This window comes from Aotus nancymaae, unplaced genomic scaffold (assembly GCF_030222135.1).
Source record: "Aotus nancymaae isolate 86718 unplaced genomic scaffold, 86718_ANA_hifiasm-v0.15.2.pri h1tg000046l, whole genome shotgun sequence".
In the NCBI taxonomy this organism is placed as follows: Eukaryota; Metazoa; Chordata; class Mammalia; order Primates; family Aotidae; genus Aotus; species Aotus nancymaae.
The window spans coordinates 13933180-13959067 of record NW_026988460.1 but is presented as its reverse complement, the minus strand read 5'-3'; the positions used below and the strand labels follow the sequence as shown (position 1 = coordinate 13959067).

The following is a 25888-nucleotide window of genomic DNA, read 5'->3' as shown; positions in this document are numbered from 1 at the left end:
TCTCCCATGCATTTTAGAGCAGCCAGAGAAGACAGAAGTAATATATTCTACTGTCTGCATAGGCCACCCTCCCACTACAGCATCCTTTATACTGAGCCAATATGATCAGAACAATAGGATTGTAGGCATGGATTCATCATAGGAATGCACAGAGCTACCCTCTTACCCCTTTGCCAATCAAAGCAAAAGCTAAAGAAAATAAAGATGGAACTGGTGTGCCATTTGTTTGAATTCTCCTGGCTGTGCTCTCTTTGTCCAGAGAAGTATCTAGAATAAACAGCCATAGGTAGTATATATCTATTTCTTAATCACTCAGCAGGGATTATGTTTTACGATTGTACTGACACTCTCATTTCCTCTGTTAAACTGCTGTCATGCTTGTTCTAAAATTAGTTTAATTAATTCTTAAAACAAAAATTAAATTAAAATAACTGTCCTTTTCCCCTTGAAAATTTTATGAAACCGTTTAAGAAAACAGAGGACGCTTTGCAGCTTCAAGAATCGTGTTTAACCAGAAAAACACTTTTAAATGCGATCCCTTTATGGAATAGATTGGAAAACCCCAGGGCACTGCATGAGCATCCTGTGACTATGGCTCATCCAGGGTTTAGCTCTGGCTCTCTGTGTGGCCCTGCGCCAGTCATTGAACCTCTCTGGGCATCCACCTCCTGACCTATTCAAGGGGGACAAAGCAAATATTCTTTTTTTATGTCTTTTTTTGACATGGAGTCTTGCTCTGCCTCCCAGGCTGGATTGCAGTGGCATGATCTTGGTTCATTGTATCCTCAGCCTCCAGGGTTCAAGCAATTCTCCTGCCTCAGCCTCTTGAGTAGCTGGGATTACAGGCATTCACCACCATACCCAGCTAATTTTGTATTTTTAGTAGAGACAGGGTTTCACCATGTTGGCCAGGCTGATCTTGAACTCCTGACCTTAAGTGATCCACCCACTTCAGGCTCCCAAAGTGCTAGGATTACAGGTGTGAGCTACCATGCCCAGCTGCAAATATTCTTTAGGATTCCTTCCAGCTAAAATACTAAATAATCCTTGGTTTATTTTCAGTAAACTTCATTTCACAATATCTAGCAGGCAAGTTCCCTAAATAATACAACCCACTGGGACATAAAACGTTTCCAGGCATGGAAAGGGCCAGGCCATACATGGTATCTAAGTTGGTAATAACCACCAACAGCCTATATCTAGCACTGTTTCCTATGATGATTTTGGCTATGAGGATAAGGTTATTTTACAGCAATAAGCTGCAACTTCAATAAATATAAGCATATTAATAAGGTATGTATGTTCAAATAAGATCTACATAAATACAACATATAGTATCCCAAGCAAAAGATAATGTTTAGTAAATGAATGAATGCAGTTGCAGTTTTATCGTCACTTATTTTTTTTACATGAAAGGTGAAGCCCTCAGTGAACATGTATTCAGGGGGAATGTTTTGAGGGCATAGGCTTGTCCGAATTTCCCATGTTCTGTATTCCTGCTCAGCCCCAGGACCAGTCACTACATTCAGGTGCTGGCACCTCCAGTCAAGGCCAGTCTCACACACCAACAGGTGAATTCACAGTGATCTGATGTGGCCTGGTTTTGAGCTCAGAAACCAACTACTGCCCCCTACTGCCTCTTCATATTTACTCTGGGATCTTAAGTCTTCCCAGTGTTTTTAGACAAGGTGAGTAAAATCTAACTTAGTAGAAAAATGACTCCCAATAACTGGCTTTGAAATAGAAATTTAAATTACATCTCAAGTCACTGAATCCAAAGTGTCCTTCCTGGATGAGGCCACAAATCAGGCCCTCATTATGGTACCTTGGGTAGTAACTGAATATGTGCATATAAGAAACTGATCTACTCACTTGCAACACATAATGTACCTAGCATTTTGTCAAGGGACGAATTTCTACTAAAAATGTAGGAAATCACCATTCTTAAATATAAAGGAGCACGCAGACTTCCTAAGGTGACTATTTCTGGTGTTTGCCCAACAGCACACGCCCACATCCATCCATCCACTTCATGTGTGCCTATCACAGACCAGCACAAAGCATGGCCTGGGTAAATACTTTGTTTTCTACTGCCCTCAGCAGGAATCCCCCCTTACCCCTGGGCTTCTAGAATTTTCCTTTGAAATGGGATGTCTCTTTCTATGGATTACACTGGTAGAAAGTGAATGCAATTCAAAAAAACGTAACTATATTATAGATCTAGTTATCAGCAGATCAAAGGGAACTCGTATCTCCAGCCCCTCGAAGCAGTCTTCAGAGTTCCTTTCTACTCACTCATAACCTCAGAGCAGACCAACAACAAACAGTGAATGGGCTTGCAAATATATGTGCTAGGCCTGGTCCTGCATCAGCCTCTGAAAACCCACACTAAGAAAACAGAAAGCTTTAAAGAAAAGTGAGCTAAAATAGAAGTTATCTAGCATTTCAGTAGAACAATCTTAAATCTTCCTATCTGCTGAGACAACTATCTTTACTAACTGCAGTTGTTTTTAGAAACAGAACTAAGCAAAAATTATTTAGCTCCAACAATGTGGTTTCACCTATATTTTATAGAACAAGCTCATCAGAATTCAATAGCAAAGTTCATTTTTTAAAAACACATTCTGACATGACTAAATTCTACAACTTCAGTCATTATGGAATAATCTCAGTGAGGTACATATATATGTTTTAAAAGCTCTCCACTGACTCTATAATAGCTTCTGTATGTTCTGAGATGAGTTTGCTCTGTGGTTGCCAGTGTCTAACAGTAAACAACCCCACTGCATTTATTGGCAATTACTGCTGAAGGTCACACATCAGCAGTGAGCCTAAATTCCAGGAAAAAAAGCAGCTCTTATGTAACTGCTGCCTGAACACTGGCAGGTGCCCAACCCAGCAGTTCACAGCAATGTAAAAAAGTAGGACACCTCCACCATGGGTTGGGCGTCATGAGAACGCCCCCTGAAGGTGAAATTTAATCACTCTTACGTTTCTCCTTTTTTATCCCTCCTGAATTTTACAAAGTTCCCTGTCAATGGCATTTGTGCCTGCAGAAGCAGCTCAAGGTAGGAGAAGCTGAAGAGTTAACATAAGCAGGCTGCAGCCACCCTGAGTAGCTGGAATGTGAGTTTAGCTTTTTTGTTGCAATGCAGGAGGGCAAAGTTGCTAGCTGGCACCAATGGCTCCAGAGATTCCACAGCTCCAAAGAGGCAGTGATTCAATGGGAATCACATCTCAAATATGTAGGAATAGGCACGTCCACTGAACTACAGTACACACTTTCTAAACACACCACCCCTTTTCACAGACACATGTATGAAAACTGGGTGGACTACCGTTCTGCTCACCACCTCTGTCTCAAGTGGAAGTACCTCACCAGAACTCTCCCTTTGATTAGCACAGCACTTTACAGCTTAGGAAAGTAACTCACATGATTACCTGTTGGGGCCATTCACCTGTTGTAACCTGATCTCCTACGCTGCTACCTGGCCTCCCTGCTTAGGTAGAAGTCCCCAGATTCCATGCACTTCTCCCTTCTAACATGTCGCATGGTTGAGAGCTGTCATCTTGCATGAATTTGTATTATTGTCCGTTTGCCCCCACAAAACTATAAGCTCCAGAATGGCAGACCCTGTGCCCATTTGGGGTACCACTGTATCCAAATCCCCCTGGACGTAACAGGCACTCAAATATGAGTCAGATAAATGAATGTCGTTAGCACCAGCTGGTATCTGTTTCAAGCCAAGAATGGCTAGAGGAGGGAACTTTCTGGGGTGATGGAAACATTCTGTGGTAGCTACACAGGTGTAAACATGTGTAGTAATTCACCCAGCTCTGAGTGGAAGGGACAGCAACACAGGAGTTTCCCTCTCTCCTTCACCCTATCTGTCCCCCAACCCCAGCCCCACGGGAAAAAGAAAAATCAGGGGGTAAAGATGGAGACTCTGCCTGTTTGTTTGCCAAAAAACAAACAACCCCTCCACTCCCTGGTTTCAAACAAAATTTTATTCTAGAAGGCAGTGGGGAAGACCTCATACCATGCACTTTTCTTGCCAGAAATCTACACCTCTGTTCTCTTTTCACCGTTTTCTCATAGCGCTGACAGGGACTCAGTAGGCATTGTGCTTTTTTTCAAGTCATTAATTGCACATCTCTAGAGATGCTCAAGTGGCCTTTATGATCAAAGCGTGGTGACCCTTCCTCAACTGGGGTCATGGGCCCCTGGGCAGGCCCTACACAGCCCTGGGGCTATTCCCCATCACATTTAGACTTTGGAACATTGGTGTGCAGTTCAGATGTGAGGCCCTGCCCTAATCCTGGGCCAGCATGGATTCTCATTAAGCTTCTGTGGAGCTCCAGCTGTGGGCCACAGGTTTCCAGGAGTGCAGACCAGCAAAAGGCTTAGTGGGGGAGAAACCACAGGAGTGTGGTAGCTTCCAGAACAGCATCAATGATAAAGGCCAAGGAGGCACCTCCGCCGAGAGGGCTAGATCCACCAGGCTGAGGGGACGGAGACAGGGCGTCAGTGTCCCAGCGCTGACGGTTGCCAGGGAAACAACGTGGAGGGGATCCACAGTTGCTTCTTCAGGGAATTTTCAAAGAATCTGAGTGGCTGCCAGAACATTCCTCTTTTATAAACAGACAGTATTCTATTTCCTAGAGTATAATTATAAACACACCTGCTCCAACTGTGGAATCTTTCCATAAGCGAGCAATAAACTCCCAGCCAGGAGACCCAAGTTCTATCTTGAGCAAGCAAACACATCAACTGATTACTATGGTGCAAAACAGTGTATTAATAACACCACAGACTCTGATTAGGGAAGGTTTTCCTTTCCCGACTTAATTTGTACTTAAGCAAATAGTAACACAACCTCAATATTTTAGAGGAAAAATTTAAATCAGCGAGGCATTTACAACTCTATGTAGAAACAAGAGTCTTAAAGGGTGCCAACATCAAAGTCAGCATAGAAGTGATTTTTCTGGCATACAAATAACCCGGAAGAAGGAATGCTAAACAGGAAACGGCAAAATTCCCTGAGGTTACAGCAGTTAATTAAGTTGGTACACTCCCTTTTGTTTTTCTCACCTTCTAGTCTTCCCAGAAGGCATGGTCCCCTCACCTGTTCCTGTCTAATTAATAAAGGAAAAATCTGCGCTTATGGAATTTACTGTGGTAGAACAGCAAGCATATCAGGAAAGCCAGCCATGTGTTTGTCCTGATTTAGCCACTGTCTAGCTGTGTGAGCTAGGACCAGGCACTTAGCCTCTCTGAGCTCCATTCCTGAGGCAACTGTGCCAAATTCAACATAAGCACTCGTGCTGCTTTCTGTTTCAAGTCTGTAATTCAAACCCTCCTTAGGGATATCTGAGCCATTTCTTAGTATTCCTGAAATGATGGTGTATTAATTAGAGTAGATGTTAGAGTAGACAGCATGCTCTGTCTGGCAGCTTTGTCTCATCTAAAGGCATTAGCTGGTCTACCGAAAGGAGAAACAGAGATCTGAAGCAGATCAGAGACGTGACTTTTAAAAGACAAGTCCAGTTTGCTTGATTTGTTAACCAATGAAACCCTCTCAATTATGTACGTGAATCCCCCAAATTAAATTTCTCTGATAGCATTTACTTAGCATATATCACAACCTAAAAATACAGCAAAGAATATTGAAAAAAATGTACAAAACAAAAAATATTCAAGAGGCCCCCAAATCCCAAACAAAATGACTACTAGTCAGTCTCCAGGGTAACTCTGGGTAAGTGAAACTAGCTTGATAAGTAAGTACTGAAGCCACTGGATGACATTCGATTTCTGGATCTATAGGTAGTTTTCCTAGAAGAAGCCACGGATACAGTGCATTCCTAACCTAGCCTGTGGATGGAAAGTCTCAACTAGCACGTAGGAATTCACCCTGCACTTAAAAATATTTTTTTATATGAACCCTCATACTCGATACTTTTCAATACGTAGACCAAGAGAGTAATGAGTTTTCCTTTTTTACTACTTTCAAATTATACCAATGCTGCTGTATCTTTTTGCATCAGATGCTTTACTTACAGATAGAGAAGTTCTTTAGGCCAATTTCAAAACTGACTTTCAGAGATAGGTTAATGGCCAGCATCAACCACAAATTCAGTTGAGATTTTAGACAGTGAACAATTAAAATATTATTGCAGTTTAGAACATCTTTATCTAGACTCAGATGAGATCTCCAAGGACTAATGGCAAACAAATTCATGGGAAATGCTAACACAGACACGACAGACTCCACTCACTCCCAGAGGGCACACCACACAAAGCCAGATACTCCACGCCGTGGGACTAGAGGAAGGATCACAGGGCTAACTGGGAGGGTGTCACAGAAACACCACGAGACACGAGAAACAAAAAACAACAAAGTTAGGACCTCAGCATTATCCAATTCATCAATGGAAATCAGCTGGAAAAGAAAAAAGGGGAGAGAGAAAGAAGGAAATGTTAGGAAAGGAAATACAAGCCAGCCAAGTGTTACAGACTTCAAGCTTATTGCTGACACTTTCTCCTTAAAGCCTTGCTAGATGGTAAACATCCTAAGAGACTTGGGCACTTAGGACATGGCCACAGCTCACAGTGACATCTGCTCAGGACCAAAATGGGCAGGATGCTGGCACGCTTTATTCACATGTCAGGCATCAGACCTCACAGGTCATTTAACCATGTATGCAGAGAGCCCTGCGCTTGCTTGTGTACTTGAAAACTTGAACTGAGCTGGGAGCAAGGGCAAGTTCCCCAGTGTTTTTTTCTGGAGAGGGTGGGAAAGAGTAGAGTGAAAGACTAGAGTAGAATTAGGCGGGTTTAGGAGAAAATTCTTTCCTTAGCCTCATTTGATGACTCAGTTGGGGGGGAGGGGGAGTCAGAAGCTCCAACAGCACCAGCTGTAACTTCAGCAGCTAATAAGACCAGCATATTCCCAGCCTGGTCCTGTGGATGATTAAAGGAAACTATATTCCCTCTAGAATGATTAGTGCCAACTCAAGTGATATTAGCGACCTGGGATTTATCAGCATCACGTCCAAGAAAAAGAGAAGCACAAGGGAAGTATCATAATTATGCTCGAGGATAGATGGATGATCCTCAACTGATTTTTCATTAGGCTTTGTTAACATTTAGTACATTTTGCAAATTTCAGTTGCTGTCAGAAATACTAGCAGCTGGAAATATTAATACTTTACTCACCTGGAGCAAAGATGCTTTGGTAATTAATAGGAGACCGACAATTTGTACGAAATAAAAACCCAGGCATTACCAGAGGTCACATACTCTCTCGCACTAAAACAGCTACTACTATTCAGAAGGGAAATGATTTTAAATAAATTCTGAGATATCCTTTTACATTAATTCCTGGACTCTGAATTTCTTTCCAAAGCTCTTTGAGCAATAACTTAAGTCAATAGCAGTTTAGTAAAAAACCTACAGTAAACTAGAGCAGTTATTAATAATACATAAAATAACTACTTTTTCTTCTCAAGCAGGGTCTAGGGGCTTGAAAATTTTCTGAGTTAGAGAGTGATTCAGATTAAATTTTAGAGATATTTAGCTGCGGGAGGTTATTTTCTTTTCAACACAGACGTGGTTTAAACTATAGATTAAAAGCAGAGATTAGTAGGCATTGCACACAGAGTGAGTGTAAACTGACATAATTTTAAAGTTTATGACTTTGAATACACAGGACAGAAAAACACTATAAGCATAGTGCAAAAATGTATTTCATCATTATTTTGGTGATTTTAATATTTATTTCATATTTAACACTCTGAGAAGCATAGGCATTGGTGATCCTTTGCATTTTAGAGACATAAGAATTAAAGATGATTTTTTTTATTCCTAAGTGGTCATGATTAACATCTTGTGGCCATCTTCTTCAGTCAGCCTCTACCTTTCATCATACGTGATAATGTGTTGTTGCTGTTGTTGTTTTGAGATGGAGTCTTGCTCTGTCACCTAGGCTGGAGTGCAGTGGTGCAATCTTGCTCACTTCAACCTCCACCTCCCAGGTTCAAGTGACTCTCCTGCCTCAGCATCCTGAGTAGCTGGGATTATAGGAGTATGCCACCACACCAGGCTAATTTTTGTATTTTTAGTAGAGATTGGGTTTCTCCATGTTGGCGAGGCTGGTCTCGAATCCCTGACCTCAGATGATCCACCCATCTCGGCCTCCCAAAGTGCTGGAATTACAGGCATGAGCCACCGTGCCCGGCCATGATAGTTCTTGAACACGAACTTCTTTGGGCACTGACCCAGACAAGTGAACCAACCACTCGCTACTCACTAATCTGATTCCTTTGTATAGGAACTGATCAAAACTACAGGTTTTGGATGGCCTTGGGGCAATTACACTTTGTAAATTCCCTTGGCATCTGTTGGAGAGCATTTTCAATTGGGTAAAAAATCAGCAATGAGCTGAAGACTAGATGTTTAAATGTTGATACATTTAGTGCTCTCAGGGCTAATGCCCGCTATTGTTTATATAATCATGTAACATTATGGAAACTTAAATGTTCAACCTGTAGGTGGACTGCAAAATGCTCAAATGGTGTCCATCTGTTCACTGATAATGCAGTGGTGAAGAGCTAGGACTCTAGGATCAGACTGTCTGGGGTTGAATGGCTGGTTCCCTTGTTATTAAGTATGTAACCCCAGGCAAATCCTGAAGCTCTCTGAGCCTAATGTTTTCTCTTCCTTGCGTATAAAATAGTTAATGACAATAGTGATATCTATCTCTGAGGCTGAACTACAGTAGATGTGTTTAGTATAGTGGCTAGCACATGACAGGAGGTCAACCAATGTTATCATTGTTACTTATGACATAATTTAGGAAACTAGCGAATATCCATGACTTTTAAAACGTGTAGGTCAGTCTTACAGTGATGCTACCACGTTTTAGTCTATTTTATAACATGGGTGACAGTTCTTGATGGCTTTTTTCCCCCCAGGCAGGGAAACCCATGCAGGCACACCAATATTTTTGATCAGGATAATAAAGAAAGATGTCAACTTTCTTTTTCATCTGTGACCTTGACTAAGTACTAAAGTTGAATGAAAAAGTAAAGATGGGTAAAGGCACCTACGTCTCATCATCTTTAAGGATTATTGTTTAGAAAAAGGCAAGGAAACCTGGCCTGCACAAAGTGGATACCACCTCAGGGGAGGCTGGAGAGGACACTGATATTGGGATTCAGGAAACCCGGACTCCACTCTTGATCTCATATAGACTTTGCACGTGACCTCAGGCAGTCTCTCAGCCCAGCCTCCTCATATGAATAGGGAGAGTTGGAAGAGGCCATGCCAGGGCCCCTCTGGATCTGACGCTATGGCTATGAAGGCTTAGGAGAGGGCAGGGAGGCAGAACAATGCTGGACATCACCAGGGAGCTGTCAGTCATGAGACAAGCTCCATAAGAGGCCACTAATCAATCAGAACGGGGATGGGAGGAGAGAAAAAACGGCCTCCACACTCACCACGGTGTCGTCCTCAGCACCCAGGCCAAAGAACACCTCGTTTATTACATTGAGTCAAGCCAACTGATTTGCTTGAGAAAGGTTAGTTCTTTGGTTCCGGGTTGTTTGCATCCTTGAAAAAGTCGGCCTGCCCTGTGCGTCATGCTTCTTTAGTCAAATGGAGCAGCCAGTAAACCATCGAAAAGCAACTTCAAAAAGCCGTAGTGAGACAGTCAAAGTGAATACCAGCTACCAGGTCAGGAGACAGAAATGTTTTAGGGTCCCTGGTTCTCCTTCTCTCTCTTTTGAAGTTCAATTGACAGGAATGGTTAACTAGCACTTCCCCGGTAGTTAAGCACTGGACCAGAAGCACTGCAAGTCTTGCAGGTTTGGAGCCGCTAATGTGGGTTTTTAGAGCATCTTCCTCAGTTTCATGGCATTTTCCACACTGGCCTACAGTTTGTTCACGTTCATGAATGGGAATGACAGCCCTACCAGACTGGAAAGAAAAGCCATCTCTTCTCCAAGCCTCTCTGCTTAGGTGTGACTAATTTCTTCACCAGCTGAAAAGGGATTTAAGCTAGATCCCAGGAACCTCTACAAAACCGTGATATAATTTACTCTTTCCTAGTGATCTCCTTCAAGGGTCCTCTCAACCCCATGCCCTTTCTTTCTCCATGAGCTTTATAACAGGCATTATGACATTTCCGATGCGGCATCCCCTGGGGTCTGGGATGCTCTTCCACTTGGCACTAATGGGTAGGGACAGAGAGCAGGCCAGCACACTTTCCATGTGGCCTCAAAGACCCTAATGTACTTGTCCACCATGCAACAGAGACTCAGGAAACTCCAGGACAGTGCCTCTACTTTCCAGGTTATAAAAAGACAAATGCAGGGAACTGCATGTATAATCACAACATCTAACAGTCACTAGAATAGAGACACCAAAGTTTACTTTAAATACCTTGGATATAGAAAGAAACAGATATTCCAAATAAGTGAAAATTGTGGTCTCCAGATTTGAAAAATCAGGTTTTATGCCCATGGACGCAAACATATTCACTCAGCTTTGGTGGATTTGACCTTTACTATGGAGAGCAAATTTCTTTAACTAGATTCATATTTTATAAATGTTTCTGAAAACTCACTTTAAGAGAAAGGATGATCTCGTGAAATAAATGGTTATCATTTATCTGTCTGGTAAGTATATTCTCTGCCATCAGCCTTATCCCCTTTTTTTTCTTTTCTTTTTTTTTTTTTTAAGAGCAAGACCTACCAGGTGCCTAACAGGTAGCTGTATGAACGAGCCATCCCAGCACTTCTACCTTACCAGGGTTCTTCACTTCCATCATTTATATTTATAAACGCCTGTCTGACAGGTTTTCTCTGCAAAATTCCTACTGAGTTACAGAAACCTATGTTCTAATTAGTTTCTAAAAATGTAATGGAGATTTCTAGTCATGAAACTGCTTGTCGCTTATAGATTATGCCCCATGGTATAAACTAAGAAACTACAAAATCTGTTTTCTGTGTTTTCTTATCCAAGAAGTCTCACTATAACATTTCTCTAATATTAATGAGAGATAGGTTAGAAAGCAACATTCCTGCAGACGTTTATATTTGCAACAATCTGGTTGCCACCATCCATTTTGACAAGGCAGACTGACTTAATTACCAAGGCTTCTTCCTAGAGCTGAAAAAACGACTTACTGGGTATTTTGATAAGTTGGTGATATCAGCATATTTACCTACTCGGAAACTGTTGCTAAATGTAGCTAGCAGACCATCAGTGAACGTTATTACCTTCAAATGAAAATGGGTGAGATTTAAATTCACACCCATGATTCGTTGCTGGGGGCTGAAAGGAAAGGGAATGGGATTGTTTCTGTCCTACTTGGCCCAACATTAGAGGTGTAAGGGATGGAGCTGGTATGTCCTCGCTCACTGCATATACTAAGGACAATCAGGTCACGGGACTGTCCGTTGCCCAATCTCTCTCAGAAGTGGTGACGTGTATGCCTGTCTTAATTGCAGTTAGAACTGGAGGGTGTTTCTTGATGCACTGAAAGATTGTGCAACATCTCATCTGAAAGAGGCAAGTAAACCTGCAGGTATGCTTAGCTAAAACCTCAAAGTCAGAAATGCATACTTTGATACACAAGAGGCATTTACTTCTCACTGGGAATTTAAATAGATGGAAAATCTTGTTATTACTGCTCTGACATTAGATTATGTGGCAAGCAGCCTATAAGAGACGACTAAGTGTATCTGACTTTTAAAAGATTTTTGTTTAAAAAAAGCTAACCCCTCAGTCAGTAATGCCTGAGCCAAGGTGGGTTTTTAAAGATCCCTCCCTTCAATTTCATGGTAAAACCTGGTTTGACCAGGAAAATAAAATGCAGTACCTTTTCTCCATAGCCTCTATCTTTGGTCATCATTTCCCTCAGGGTCTGTAGGACCTTAATGCAGAGCTTCTCCTCATTTTCTTCTAGCAGCTGTTTTGTATGCTTTATTAACCTGAAGTGGGGGAAACCATGGATTATGTCTCTGAAACTAACTTTAAATTAAAAGCACTTCACAAGCAATTTATTTTAACTAGTCTGTTAATGAACAAACATTAATTAAGAGCTCTCAGGTTAAACAGACTTCAGGGCATTCCCTGCACCAACAGCCAGCGAGTGACTGTGTCTCAATAGCAACACCTGCTGGTAAGTCCCAGCAATCGGGCTCACTGGGCAGGAGTCAGCCATATACAATGGAGAAATTACATGAGACGAGAACCAAGACAGAGATCCACTCAGACCTGCTCATTGATAAAGCATGGCTATTTATTCACTGAGAATTGCCAGCAAAATGGGTCAAATATGCCAACACCGTAAAAATAAAAAACAACTCATGAGGATGATGGTTGAGGCCAATACACAGTTTCCTTATGCACGAGCTTGTCCTTAGAGGGGCCCAGAAAGTAAGAAACTCATAGGCAGAGGACAGTCCCAAGTTAAACAAACAACTAATCTTAGGGTAAAAATCTTTTTTTTATTTTTGAGACAGGGTCTCATCCTGTCACCCAGGCTGGAGTGCAGTAGCACAATTCTGGCTCACTGCAGCCTCCGCCTCATGGGTTCAAGTGATTCTTCTGCCTCAGCCATGGAATAGCTGGGATTACAGGTGCCTGCCACTATGCCCAGCTGATTTTTGTATTTTTAGTAGAGATGGAGTTTCACCATGTTGGCCAGGCTGGTCTCAAACTCCTGACCTCAGGTGATCCACCTGCCTCGGCCTCCCGAAGTGCTGGGACTACAGGTGTGAGCCACTGTGCCCAGCCTTAGGGTAAAAATCGAATGGAGATTTCTAACCATGGGTCTACTTGCTGCTTACAGATTATGCACCAAGGCATAAACTAAGACATTACACAATTATTAGGAAAAGACTGTAAGGTCATGATAGGTCTGAGATTTCTGAGGGCTGAGGGATCATGACTTTTTTATGTCTGTACCACAGCACACAGTGGGTGCTCTGTAATGAATGAATGAATGGGCATGCAGTTAAAATAAGAACTTCTCACCAAAAAACAAAGCAAAACAAAACAAAGAAGTGTCAGTAAGCAGGATTTAACAGACTAACTTACTTTGGGGAGGTCAGAACAGGACTTTAGCACATGACCTTGCATTCATCAAAGTTAGAAAACAGGACAACGTCTCCTTCTTCGGGAACAAAAGCTTTGTGTGGTCATCAAGGTTCTGGCAAATGAACACCCCAGAGAGAGAGGCCGCTTACTTGCAAATGAAACCGCCACTTTCACATTTCCTTCTGGCGTCTGTGTTCTCTGGGAAAAGCAGCTCGGGTCTGTGGAGAACATCCACGAGCACAGATAACTCTGCCTGCACCAGGGGCCTGAGACGGTCCTCCAGCGCGGAGACGATGTCCTAAAATGGAAACACAGCCTCAGTCAATGGCTCAGGCAGACGCTGGCCACAGGAGGGTGAGGACATTGGTTTCTGCCCTAAATCACTGATGCATGGATAGGCTAGGTTAGAGTAACTTTAGTACCGTCTGGCATCTCAAACTATTAGACATTGCCCAATGGTTACCTGAAACATTAACCCCCTGATGCAGAAAACAAAGTGAAAACAAGTCAACTTTCCCACCACCCCTTCTTTCAAGATGGCCACCTTATGCTACTCAAGGTACCATTACATACAGCTTAAAATATGATGCAAAAAAATAAATTTAACAACATTGGAAAGATGTCTATGATGAGTGTAACAAGGGTCAAACAATCATAATCCTGTTTTTATAAACATCATCAGTATCTAGCTAAAGAATAAACATCAAATATTATTTAAACATAACTACTGGTTTTCTCTGGGTGGTGGGATTACAGGTGGTTCTAATTTTCTTGTATATAGCAATACTTGTCAGTGTTGTCTGTTTCCAATGAGCATGAATTATTCACACAATAAAGTCATACAAACATGAGGACACCAAAGAATGAACATGCTGTATCAACATGCTAAATACATGTACCCTGATAGCATGATGGTCTTCAAATGCAAAACACATAGCTGTAGGAAAGGAAAACAGAGAGAAGTTGAAAGAGCAGCAAAACCAACACAACAAACACCATTTGAAGGCAAATGATAGAAAACAGATGAGAAATTATCTTCAAAAGATGCTAAAGCCTGCTGTATGGCTTGGTGACTCGGAACCTGCCTAGAGGCATGTTGGCTAAAACAGGGGCCGAATATGGCATGTTGGATAATACAGGAAGGCCTGGTTGACCAAGGACATTTGCATGGGAAAAGGTGCTTAAAAGGGGAGCCAGTTGGGATCGAGAAAGAATTAACTGATCTGTTATCCAGAAACGAAAACTAACCATATGAAGATAATTTACTCTTAGATTTAACACAGTTTGGGTGATGATTGTAACCACTCTTGATGTTGAAGATGCATAAAGATACATGAATCAATCAAATAATTTTGGGCAGGGCAATTTTCCCAACGAGACTGTAAGACAGTACCTTGCAACATCCTGTAGTTCATATTGACTTTCACAGCACAGTCAAAAACCGGGTCATTTTTGCAAAATTCTGAGGATTTTATCAGTTTCCCCCACAGCATCCCTTTCGGAATCACCCGGTCAACATTCTCTTCAATAGTTACTGATCCTGACTCTGGCAAATCTTTGTCTACAGTATTTGCATGGGATTAAAGTTGTTCTTATCGTGTTCATGTATTTCATAAAATCCTGCATCTTTTGCACAGTTTGAACTTTACATTGCAATTGATTTGCATTGTATTGTCAAATGTATAGCATTCAGCAATCAGGGAGACACCAACAAAGACGGCAAAGCAATGGGTGGGGAAAGATGCTAGCGTTAAGTGAGAGGGATGTCTAGATGGGGATTAATTATAGAAGTGGTCAGTTTGCGAGTGAATTTCTTATATTACAACTTTTGCTGTACTAGACAGTCTTATAAACCACAAGAACTCAGACAGCAAATAACTGGGTAACGCATATCCTTTAAGCCACTGGTCAAGTCCTTTTAACAGTATTGCTCCCCTATGTGCTTTATTTCTCAAGAATAAACATAATAAATCTAAGAAGAGCACAAGACACCAGCATGTTTGATTGCAGATATTTTATTTGAGCAGACGAGAAATACTATGTGCTCACAGAGTTAGGAGTCTACAATACCCTTCTCCCCTTTCTAAAAGCATAGTGGAATCAGGAAGCACTCCATTAGGAATCAAGAACGGGTTCTATTTGTTATTTAAGAACTGTCTGTGTTATGATAAAGGCTGAAATTCTTAACTTGACCCAAGCAGCCCTGCCAGCCTCCCCAGCTTCCTGGCTCCAGTCACACGAACCTTCCTCTGCTCATAAGAGCAGGGCTTCATGGGTCGAGTTAAGATGCATGTGTAAGTGTTTAACACCCTCTAATACTCATTAGAGTATTTAACAAAAGCAGAGCAGGTCTCTTGGCAGATGCTAAGAAAAAAAGGGATAATCTAGCTGAAATTGAGTAATACTTTTATTTTCATCTTCTTTTCTGTATGATGGTCTTTACACATGCTGTTTCCCTCCCTTTTATTCTTTAAGTCCTATTGTTCCTTCTCATTTTGGTTCAAATGTTAGTTTCCCCAGCAAGGTCTTCCTTGACCCTCATCCCCAACCTCAGACAAAATTAGTTTCCTCATCAGAATCTTTCAAGCACTCTTCACTTCTCTGCACTTCTCACTAGTTCCTCTCATCATTTTATATTTAAAATTAATGTCTCTTTCTCCCTTCTGATTCTTGAGATACTAAGAGACAAAGCTCCTAATTTCTAGTTTTGCTGACCATTGTATCCCCAGTGCCTAGCATGGAGTTGATGAATGATTTAATGAATTCATTTGTCTTCACGTAGGTCGTGTAACCTTACAGAGATTCAGCAACATGATTACCATCATAGTAATAAGCAACAGTAATAATGGTAAAATAATAATAATAGCAGCCCTCAACTGAGTGCTCCCTACATGCCAGGCACTGCTCTGTGTATTTTACGTGTACTGTAATTTCCTAACATAGCTACACCACAATATATCCTGTCTTGCACAGTCTTCTTACAATGTGATACTGACATCCCTTTCACTGAATGATGGTCTAGATTCCCTCCCACTGAACCTGACTGAAACTTTGAGACTGCCTTGACTAACAGAGTACAATAAAAGTGATGCTATGTGACTTCTGAAATCATAACAATAAAACTTTCACTTGTCTCTCTCTCTCTACACACACTCATCTTGGGACCCAGCTGCCATGGTGTGAGGAAGCCCAGGCTACATGTAGATGTTTCAGTCAACAACTCCAGTGAGGTTCCACCTGACAACAAGCATCAACTGCCCAACATGGGAGTGAGCAACGTGTCAAGCTGTGTCCAACCGCAGACACCATCTGACTGCAACCCCATGAAAGACTCTTATTGAGAAATAGCTTGCTGATGCCAGTCAACCTCCAGAATAGCAAAAGAGAATAAAGCAATTGTTGTGATTTGCTGCATGAAATATAGGTAACTGGGACATATTATCAACTCTCTTAATCCTCACATCAACCCCATGAGGTAGGTGTTACGATTTTACAAACTAGGAATCTGAAGCACAGAGAAGTCAAGTAACTTTCCCAAGATTATACCATTTCTAAGCAGCAGAGCCAGGATTTAAATTTAACCCAGGCACTGGCCTGAGACCATACTCTTAAACACTGTGCTCATGGGCTCATTCAAACGATCTGTGATTCTCAAACTGTGGTCTATGTACTTCCTGTGAGAGCATCAACTGAGGTGCTTGTATAAAAGAGACGTTAATGTTAAGATGCACGTTTAAATGTTTAACATCTAATACTCACTACTCTCCCCTTTAAGAAAAGGATAGCAGATGTCTTGGTAGATACTAATAAAAATGTATATACATAATGCTTTTGTTTTCATCTAGCTCATTCTGATGTAAAATCCTTCTCTCAGTTATCACCACTTCTGCTCACCTGCTGATTCAAGAGGCTAAATAATCCCAGAGTGACGGGAAAAATGGAACATCTGTGCTCTTACTCTAAACATCCTCTGTAATACTTCAATATTTCCTTCTAATAAGAGCAGAGTCCCCATTTTTCACCAAGAAATCTGTAAATCTAGGAGTAACCTTTAAAGACCATCACTTTGTCAGGAACTTTTCTATTCCTAAGCAGCTTCCCACTCCTGGCCCTACTACATACATGCTAACATTTGACTATCTGTTTACCACACTGACATCATGTGTGTCAATCACATGAAGCCAGGCTAAGCATCACTTCTCTCAACACTAGGCATTACCTGCAATCTCTCAATGATATTCCGGTAGTCTCTGGAAGCTGCCAGAACAGAGTCCCTGCGTGCAGCGTTGCGGGCTGACAGCCGCCAGTTCAGGGCTGTTTTCTGCACAATGTTGTGGGACTTGAGAAAGAGGTTGTTGACTTGGCTGTCCAGGTCCACGGGAATGGCAATGGCCCGGCTCTTGGCTGCACAGGAGAAAGATGAGTCATGAGCCTACAATTTTTATGGGGGACATCTTATAGATGACCTAACACCCTATTCCCCATGGAGCAGGTTTTTCACACCCAGAATAGGTCGGCTTGCCTGGTACTGAGCCTGGTACTGAGACTGAGGAGCTCAAGTCAACTTTACCATCTTTTAGGTCAGGGTTTCCCAGTGTGAATTCTGGGGGGCGGCGGTTCTGAGAAATATTAAAATGCTCTTAGGTCATAAGGCCAGGGCAAGTCAGAGTTAAAGTTCAATGGGTTTCCTCAATGAATGGCTTCTTAGGGTCCCTGAGATGTTCGCATATTTTAAGAATTATTAAGACAGGGAACTCATTTGGCCAATGAACCATTTGCTAGTTCTTTCTCAGGTTTCTTCGACAATCTACAAAATGCTGAGTTATCCCAAACATAATCCTAAAGACATCATTCACAATGGCATAAACTCCTCTTTCTAGATAGGTGCTTCTTTCTCCCTCTTAAAAAAAGGAGAACTCCAGTCTAATCGTGAGAAAAACATCAGTCAAACCCACAATGGGAGATACTCTACAGGACTCCTGACCAATACTTGTCAAAACTATCAAAGTCATAAGAAACAAGGAAAGGCTGAGAAATGGTCACAGACCAGAAGAGACTGGAGACACAACAACTAAATGCAAGGTGGTGCCTGGACTAGACCCTGGAACAGAAAAAGGGCGTGACAAGGGACAGTACTGGGCAAAGTGGTGAAATCCGAATCGAGTCTGGAGTTTAGGTAACAGCACTGCACCAATGTCAGTTTCCCCATCTTGACAAAGGGGCCCTGCTAACATTAAATGCTGACAATGGGTGACAATGTATGAGGGGTCTGTGGAAATTCTCTGCATTATCTTTGCTACAGTCCCATAAACATAAAATTATTCCAAAATAAAAGATTTTGAAAAGGAAAATAATTAAGACTAATAATCATTTCTTTTCCATATGGGAAAATGTCCAAAAAACAGCTATTTCCTGCCTTCAATGCTTCAAAACACTAGAAGCAAAGAAAGAACTCTAATATTTAATTGTAAAAACAACTCCAACATCCTGAAAGAGGAATCTGAGAAGCAATTATTTAAATCCCATTATAAAAACACACAGACACACACACACAATTTAGGGGAAAAAAAAAAAACTATAAGCCAGCCAGCAACTTTCTAACAGTCTAATATGGAAAGTGGGAAATTTGGAAAAATACAAACAATAAAAAGTTAAAAAGCACGATGTACAGGGTACACTCATCACAGCTAGAAACTCTGTGCCTTGGACACCCGATAAGCCCAACAACTAACACAGTGGACTCGGGGTGTGGTATTAGGAGGAAGCGATCCCCAGGAGACACAGAGGGGACTCTGGGTAGTGCTGTTTTCATGCCTTACCATTCCACAGATATCAACTCTCCTTGTCTTTTTTTCTTATTACCACCAAGACAAAAGGAAAGATTTCCCCTCTCTAATGAGCACTGGGCACTAGTCAAGTCAGTCACTTGCTCAAATATTAAACAAAAACTAACCTCTGTGGTGAGGGCTTTCTCCCACATTTCCTTTGACCTCAACAAGCACAACGGTTTTTTTTTTTCCAACTTTTATTTTAGAATCAGGGGCTACACATGCAGCTTTGTTGCAAAGGTGTATTGCTTAATGCTGAGGTTTAGGGTATGATCGAATCCATCACCCAGATAGAGAACAGAGTATTCAACAGGTAGTTTTTCAATCTTTCTCCCTCTTTCCCCCTCTAGTTGTCTCCCATCTTTTTATTATTATTATTATACTTTAGGTTCTGGGGTGCATGTGCAGATCATGCAGGATTGTTGCATAGGTACATACATGACAATGTGGTTTGCTGCCTCTATGCCCCCATCACCTACATCTGGCATTTCTCCCCATGTTATCCCTCTCCTACCTCCCCACCCCCTGCCATCCCTCCCCTAGCCCCACAACAGACCCCCGTGTGTGATGCTCTCCTCCCCGTGTCTACATGTTCTCATTGTTCAACACCTGCCTATGAGTGAGAACATGCAGTGTTTAATTTTCCATTCCTGTGTCAGTTTGCTGAGAATGATGGTTTCTAGATTCATCCATGTCCCTACAAAGGACATGAACTCATCATTTTTTATGGCTGCATAGTATTCCATGGTGTATATGTGCCACATTTTCCCTGTCCAGTCTATCATCGATGGGCATTTGGGTTGGTCTCCCATCTTTACATCCATGTGTACTCAACATTTAGCTCTCACTTTTAAGTGAGAACATGTAGCATTTGGTTTTATACATTAGTTCACCAAGCACATCCTTTATGATAGATAATCATAAATGGAAAAAGTATAGGGTTATCTGGGAATTCCCTTGCTGGGTCCTGTTTCTAAGATATCACACAATGAACCTGTTGTGTATATATTTTCCAAAACCTAATTTCTTACTGTGAAATACTGCCACACCAATAATAAAAAGACATCAGCAACTACCATATGAGAGTAAAGGAACTGAGCAAGAGTCTGTTGAAATCAGGCAACAGGTCCTAATACAGGTTACATATATCTCTCAAGGTATATCCAAACTGACTTGATATCTTACCTACACAATCAACACTTAAATCGACTGGACAGTCACTTAATAGTGCTAAGAACTATACCTGTCTTGCTCTTCCTGTCACTGTCTGTAGGAATCTAAGAGGCGACTCCAGGCAGGTAACTCTCTTCTCGGATGCAGGCAGAAAGCCTAGCTCTTTGCACAGCATTTATAGGGGATGGGGAAGGAACAAAGTAATGGAGTCTGATAAAGTCAGGATGAAGGAAAAAAGAATTTTCCTAACTTCCTTTCAAACGCTGCCTATGAGAGATGAGACAGGAGGGGAGTCACAGAGGAAATGGAGAAACATTTCTCTTTGAGGGGAAGAAGGGAGCAGTGCATCATTTCTGAGAAAGGGTGTTCCTTGGGATGTGACAGGTGTTTTCCAGGAAAAAGTCTCCAAGTGGTCAAGTACATTTGCTGGATTAAACAAATTAGTTTCTTGAATGAGGGACTTCCCAGGGCCTTGAATAAGCTGCATGTATCATGACTTGCCAAGAATTGCCTAACAACCATGGAAGCTTGTTTTTCTAGGCCTATCTGACTTGGGACTCACTAGCTCTTCCTTTGGGAAATGCTGGCTTGGTAGATACAAAAAGAAGCCCAGCAATCAAGAAGACCTCGGTTCCGGGTCTGGCTCTGAAACTTCCTGTCTGTGTAACTTTAGAAGAGTTGTAATGAGTGCTCAATAAACGGCAGCCTTACCACTGTCAGACAATTCATTTTCATCACGTATATCCAAACTGACTTGATATCTTACCTACATCAGACAGCACCCGAATACAGCTCTCCACGGAGGCTTTTTGGCTCGGCATTAACCAGTTGCAGTGATACACCCTGAACACGCCTTGGAGCAGTTGCACAAAGACAGGCTGGCGAGTCTGCAAGAAGCCGAAAGAAGCAATGTGAAAAACAGACTTTTATCTGTAGATTACTGACGATCTGATCAAAGACAGCCATTGTCTTGAACCACTGGACTCTGGATCAGAGATAGACATGCCTTGTTAATGGACCCTGAGGCAAGCGTGAGAGGGGATGCCTGGATAACAGCTAAATTCCATAAGTGATCTAGCTGAGGGAGAGCAACTTAGAAGCATTTTAGGTCAATTTATTAACCCGATGCTATTTTAATTAAGTTTGAGCACAAGAAGGAGCAATGCATTCAAAGTTCAAAGACTGGTATCCTTATCCAGTTACGAAGTAGCAAATTACATCACCTCTCCGAGCATCAGTTTCATCCGCCATATAAAATAAGTAGATTGAGGCAGACTGACCCCAAAGTTCCTTCCAGACATTATATTCATTGAGTAGAACCCATATTTTTAATCAGCAAAAACAAACCAATAAGTGGATCTCACCTAGAATACTTCTGGTAAGGTCTTCAAGGACATAAAAAGAATTTGGATGGTTACTCTTTATAAGTATTCATTTATTATGATGAGTACTTGGAAATTACATGAGAAGATTTATTCCTTTCTATAAGGTATAAATTTATAATCATTTTAAACTAAGAGTACTCAAACATCCACTTAATCAATTTGACACTGACTTCCTGAATGCATTAAAAAAGTACAGTTTTGGTCTCCATTCAAAGGGTAGTTTTGGACCAGCAAGGCAAAGATAGACAGCTGTGTATGCTGTGCTATTCTACTGGTCTCTCGTTTGAGAGGAGACAACTTGCATAGCTCTTCTAAAAACAGTGGAAGTTAATACAGTAAAGAAAAAAGTAGGCCAGGCGCAGTGGCTCACGCCTGTAATCCCAACAATTTGGGAGGCTGAGGTGGGCGAATCATAAGGTCAGGAGTTTAAGACCGGCCTGGCCAAGATGGTGAAACCCTGTCTCTACTGAAAATGCAAAAATTAGCTGGGCATGGTGGCAGGCACCTATAATCTCAGTTACTCAGGAGGCTGAGGCAGGAGAATCTCTTGAACCTGGGAGGCAGAGGTTGCAGTGAGCCAAGATGGCACCACTGCACTCCAGCCTGGGCAACAGGGCAAAACTCTGTCTCAAAAGAAAAGAAAAGAAAAGAAAAAAGTATTAAAAACCCTGAAAGAGGTTTCTGAGATGAAGGAAAACAGAAAGCATCAGGGGAAAAAGGAAGTCTATTATAAGAAAATAAAAGAGATTAATTAAAAATTCAGAACCTCCCTGATAAACATGGTTCAAATAGCTTCCATTTATTAAGGGCATACTATATGTGAGACATTTCACGTATGATCTCATTCAGGCCTCAGTAAACAATTCTGCAACTTGGAATTACCTTTCCGTCACACATGAAAAACAAAGGCCCAGCAAGGAAAAAAGAAAGTATCTAAAAGAAAGAGAAGGGATGGCAAAGCAGGAAGTCAACTCTGATGGCGAAGTTCCATGCTCTTTCCATGAAGTTCACCTGGGAGCCAGAATCTCATTGCCTTCTTCAGGAAGTACTTTCCTTCCTATTCCCCACAGCCACCCAAGACAGTAAGCTGTATTTCTAATAGAGGAGAGGTGCAGAGGGAGCCTGGGAAACTGGCCGGGGAAACCGAGAATTTAGTTCCTGAGTTTTGCGGCTGCTTGTTAGCTCTTGAGCTAACTCAACGGGCCAATGAGAACAGCCATTTACTCCCAAGAACTTCCTATGTGCCAGGCTCTGTGCTAAGCACTTTAGACATCTCATTTAGCCTTCACCATCACCCTGAGAAGTAAGCTGTAGCATGATTGCCCACCCTATTAGCTAGTAAGTGTTGGATTGGGGATAGGAACCCAACAGCCCAGCTCAAAGAAAGAAGTGTCCCTTGACTCAATCAATTCCACTAAACCCTATTCGTGGAATACCTACTCTGCTGTTACTTGACACCTTGGTGCACAAAAGATGATTAAATGAGTAAGAGTAGCTGCCTACTAACTATCCAAATACTACAGGCAATCTGGTGGGATATGGTTTGGCTCTGTCTCTACCCAAAGTTCATCTTGAATTGTAGCTCCCACAATTCCCACATGCTGCAGGAGGGACCAGGTGGGAGATAATTGAAATCATGGGGTGGGTCTTTCTCATGCTGTTCTCGTGATAGTGAAGAGGTCTCATGAGATCTGATGGTTTTACAGAGGGGAATTTCCCTGCACAAGTTCTTTTATCTGCTGCTATGTGAGACGTGCCTTTCACCCTCCACCATGATGGTGAGGCCTCCCCAGCCATATGGAACTGTGAGTCCACTAAGCCTCTTTCTTTAAACCATCAATGATGGGTCTCATATACAACAGTGGCCCATAAGATTATAATACCAAATTTTTACTGGACCTTTTCAATGTTTAGATATACAAATACAATTGTGTTATAATTGCCTTCAGTACTGAGACAGTCGCATGCTGTGTATGTTTGTAGCCTGGGACCAAGAGGCTGTTCCATACTGCCGAGGTGTGTAGCAGGCTGTGCCATCTAGGTTTGTGTAAGTGCACTCTATGATGTCCACACAATGAGAAAATCACCTAAGAATGCATTTCCCAAAACACATCCCACCAATCAACACATGACTGTTATTAGCTTTTCCATAAAAATCTAAAGACATAATATGTATGTCATATATATTTAGTTTAATGTAATATAAATGTGTAATATACACTAATATAACATTTTAAAATACACAAGGAGAAAATATATACTTTATAATATACTTTATATGATATATTAAAAAATATATACTTTATAACCCATTGTTTCATTATGAATAAATATAATCTATGAGCAGGAAAAAAGGAAGCCTGGAAGGATTAACTTCAAAACTTAGGTATGTTTTTTTTTTTATTGATTGTCTTTAGTTGCTAAATTTTTTATAATGGCCATTATTTCTGTAGTAAGGGTTTTTGTTTTAAAGCATTAACTTACACACTAAGTCTTACATTCATATGAACTAGATCTCAACCTCCTCTTCATCTCATTTCTGAGAAGTTCATTCGGGTCACATCCCTTTGCTCAACAGGCTGAATTAGTTCCACAGAGCTGAAGCTTTTTTCCTCACTCTTCTTAAAGACACAGAAGGAAAGACTAACTTCTCCCATGTTCCTTTTATGCAACATCAATGCTCAAGAAAATGTTTTAGGGAACTGAAATCCCACTACAAATGAGCTGTAGCTTTCAGAACCGTAAGGGCTCACCCAGGCCAGCCACCACCACGTCTCCCAGTGAGCCATGACTGCACGCACCACATAGACAGCGATGAGAAGGGCACAGCCAGGCTGAGCTTCTTTTGTAAATTGCCCAGTCTTGAGTATGTCTTTATGAGCAGTGTGAAAATGGACTAATACAGGTGGCATCATCTCACTCAACCTCTTGGATAAGCAAAAGGGCATGATTGCTCATCATCTCCTGTTTACCTAAAATCCTCCCCTTTCTTCATTCCTGAAGTCCCACAGACTCCCAGAACGCATCCTGCCTGCATGAAGACTCCTGACCTTACTCTGCCTTTTTTACATCCCATCCTCAATTATTTGTGTTCTCTCCAGGTCCCCTTTCAGTAACCACTTCATTTTCCTGGCTAAGCCTTCAACCGGTACATGTATATCTCTGGTCTCTACTACTCTCCTGAGTCTCATTTAGTCATTTGCTCAACGAATTACCAACTCAGCGCCAGTCACAATGCTAGGTACAAGGGACAGAGTACTATATGAGATGACCATGCACATAAGACATAACTTTGTCCTCATGTAGCTTATAGTCTAACAGAAAGAGCTTGGGCTACCATTTATTATGGGCCTACTATGTGCCAGACACTGTACTAGATGTTTTGTAAATGTTATCTCTAGGATTCGAGGGCAGGGAAGAAGACTGGAGGACAAAAAAAAAAAAAGCAGTAAAGATTTTAAGGAGAAAATCAACAACTAACAGAACCATCCGGTACAAGAAAATATCCTCAGGTACTTCTTTATCCAAGAAATCCCATCACAGCTATCCTCCACCAAGAGAAATGTATCTTTTATTAATGCTTTGCAGACCGGTTCATTACAGTTGCTCACTCCCAAATGCGCATCAAGCCCAACTGCAGAAGGTGTATCGTGAGCATTCTGCTTGATGTTGCTATTTCTTACCTGCAAAGTTGTACTCTGGTCTGAGAAGGGAGAGCTGAAGAAAGTAGTAACAATACTCATGACGATTTCGGTAACGTACTTCTCCAAAATCGAGTCAGCGTGTTTCCTGTCACTAGTGTTGTTACAGGCCTGGAAGACAAGTGGGTATGTTACGCATTACACCAAAAACGACGCCAAGACATTAAGAAATCTGCAACCCCCTCCCATGGGTTACCTTTAACAAACAAAAGGTAAAAGCCCGCTGGCCAATATTTCTCCCCTTAAATATAAATCATGAAAAACAGAGAAGCAGATCGGCTCAGATATCATGGTACAGAATAACAAACCTTAAAATGGGTATGAACCAACAAGGCCACTGCTTGCGACTTGCTATGTGTGTCTGGTAAATCTAAAGCCCCGAAGGACAGTAAGAAGCACGGTCACTACAGGTGTCTTAAATTTACCCTAAAAGAAAACTGATCTCCTGAGGAATCCGTTCCTCAGCTCTAGACCATGGTGTCCTTAACCAAATAATCAAGACAGTCAAATATACGTCACTGAGGTCCCATGAGCCTGACCATCTGCAATCCATTTTTTTTTTTTTTTTTTTGAGACAGAGTATCACTCTGTCACCTAGGATGGAGTGCAGTAGAACAATCTTGGCTCACTGCAGCCTCCACTTCCCAGGTTCAAACGATTCTCGTGCCTCAGCCTCCCAAGTAGCTGGGATTATAA

At 41.6% G+C, this 25888-nt stretch overlaps 1 protein-coding gene across 1 annotated transcript in view; it reads right to left on the bottom strand.

Moving 5' to 3' along the window:
- ITPR1 (inositol 1,4,5-trisphosphate receptor type 1) overlaps positions 1-25888 on the bottom strand; it is a 362730-nt gene that overhangs the window by 132642 nt on the left and 204200 nt on the right. The window contains exons 35-40 of the mRNA XM_064361952.1: positions 25175-25303; positions 20873-20993; positions 17325-17509; positions 13255-13403; positions 11883-11994; positions 6408-6440 (exon numbers count right to left, since the gene is read on the bottom strand). Of these exons, the coding sequence (XP_064218022.1) occupies positions 6408-6440; positions 11883-11994; positions 13255-13403; positions 17325-17509; positions 20873-20993; positions 25175-25303 (729 nt within the window). The remainder of the gene's footprint in view (positions 1-6407; positions 6441-11882; positions 11995-13254; positions 13404-17324; positions 17510-20872; positions 20994-25174; positions 25304-25888) is intronic.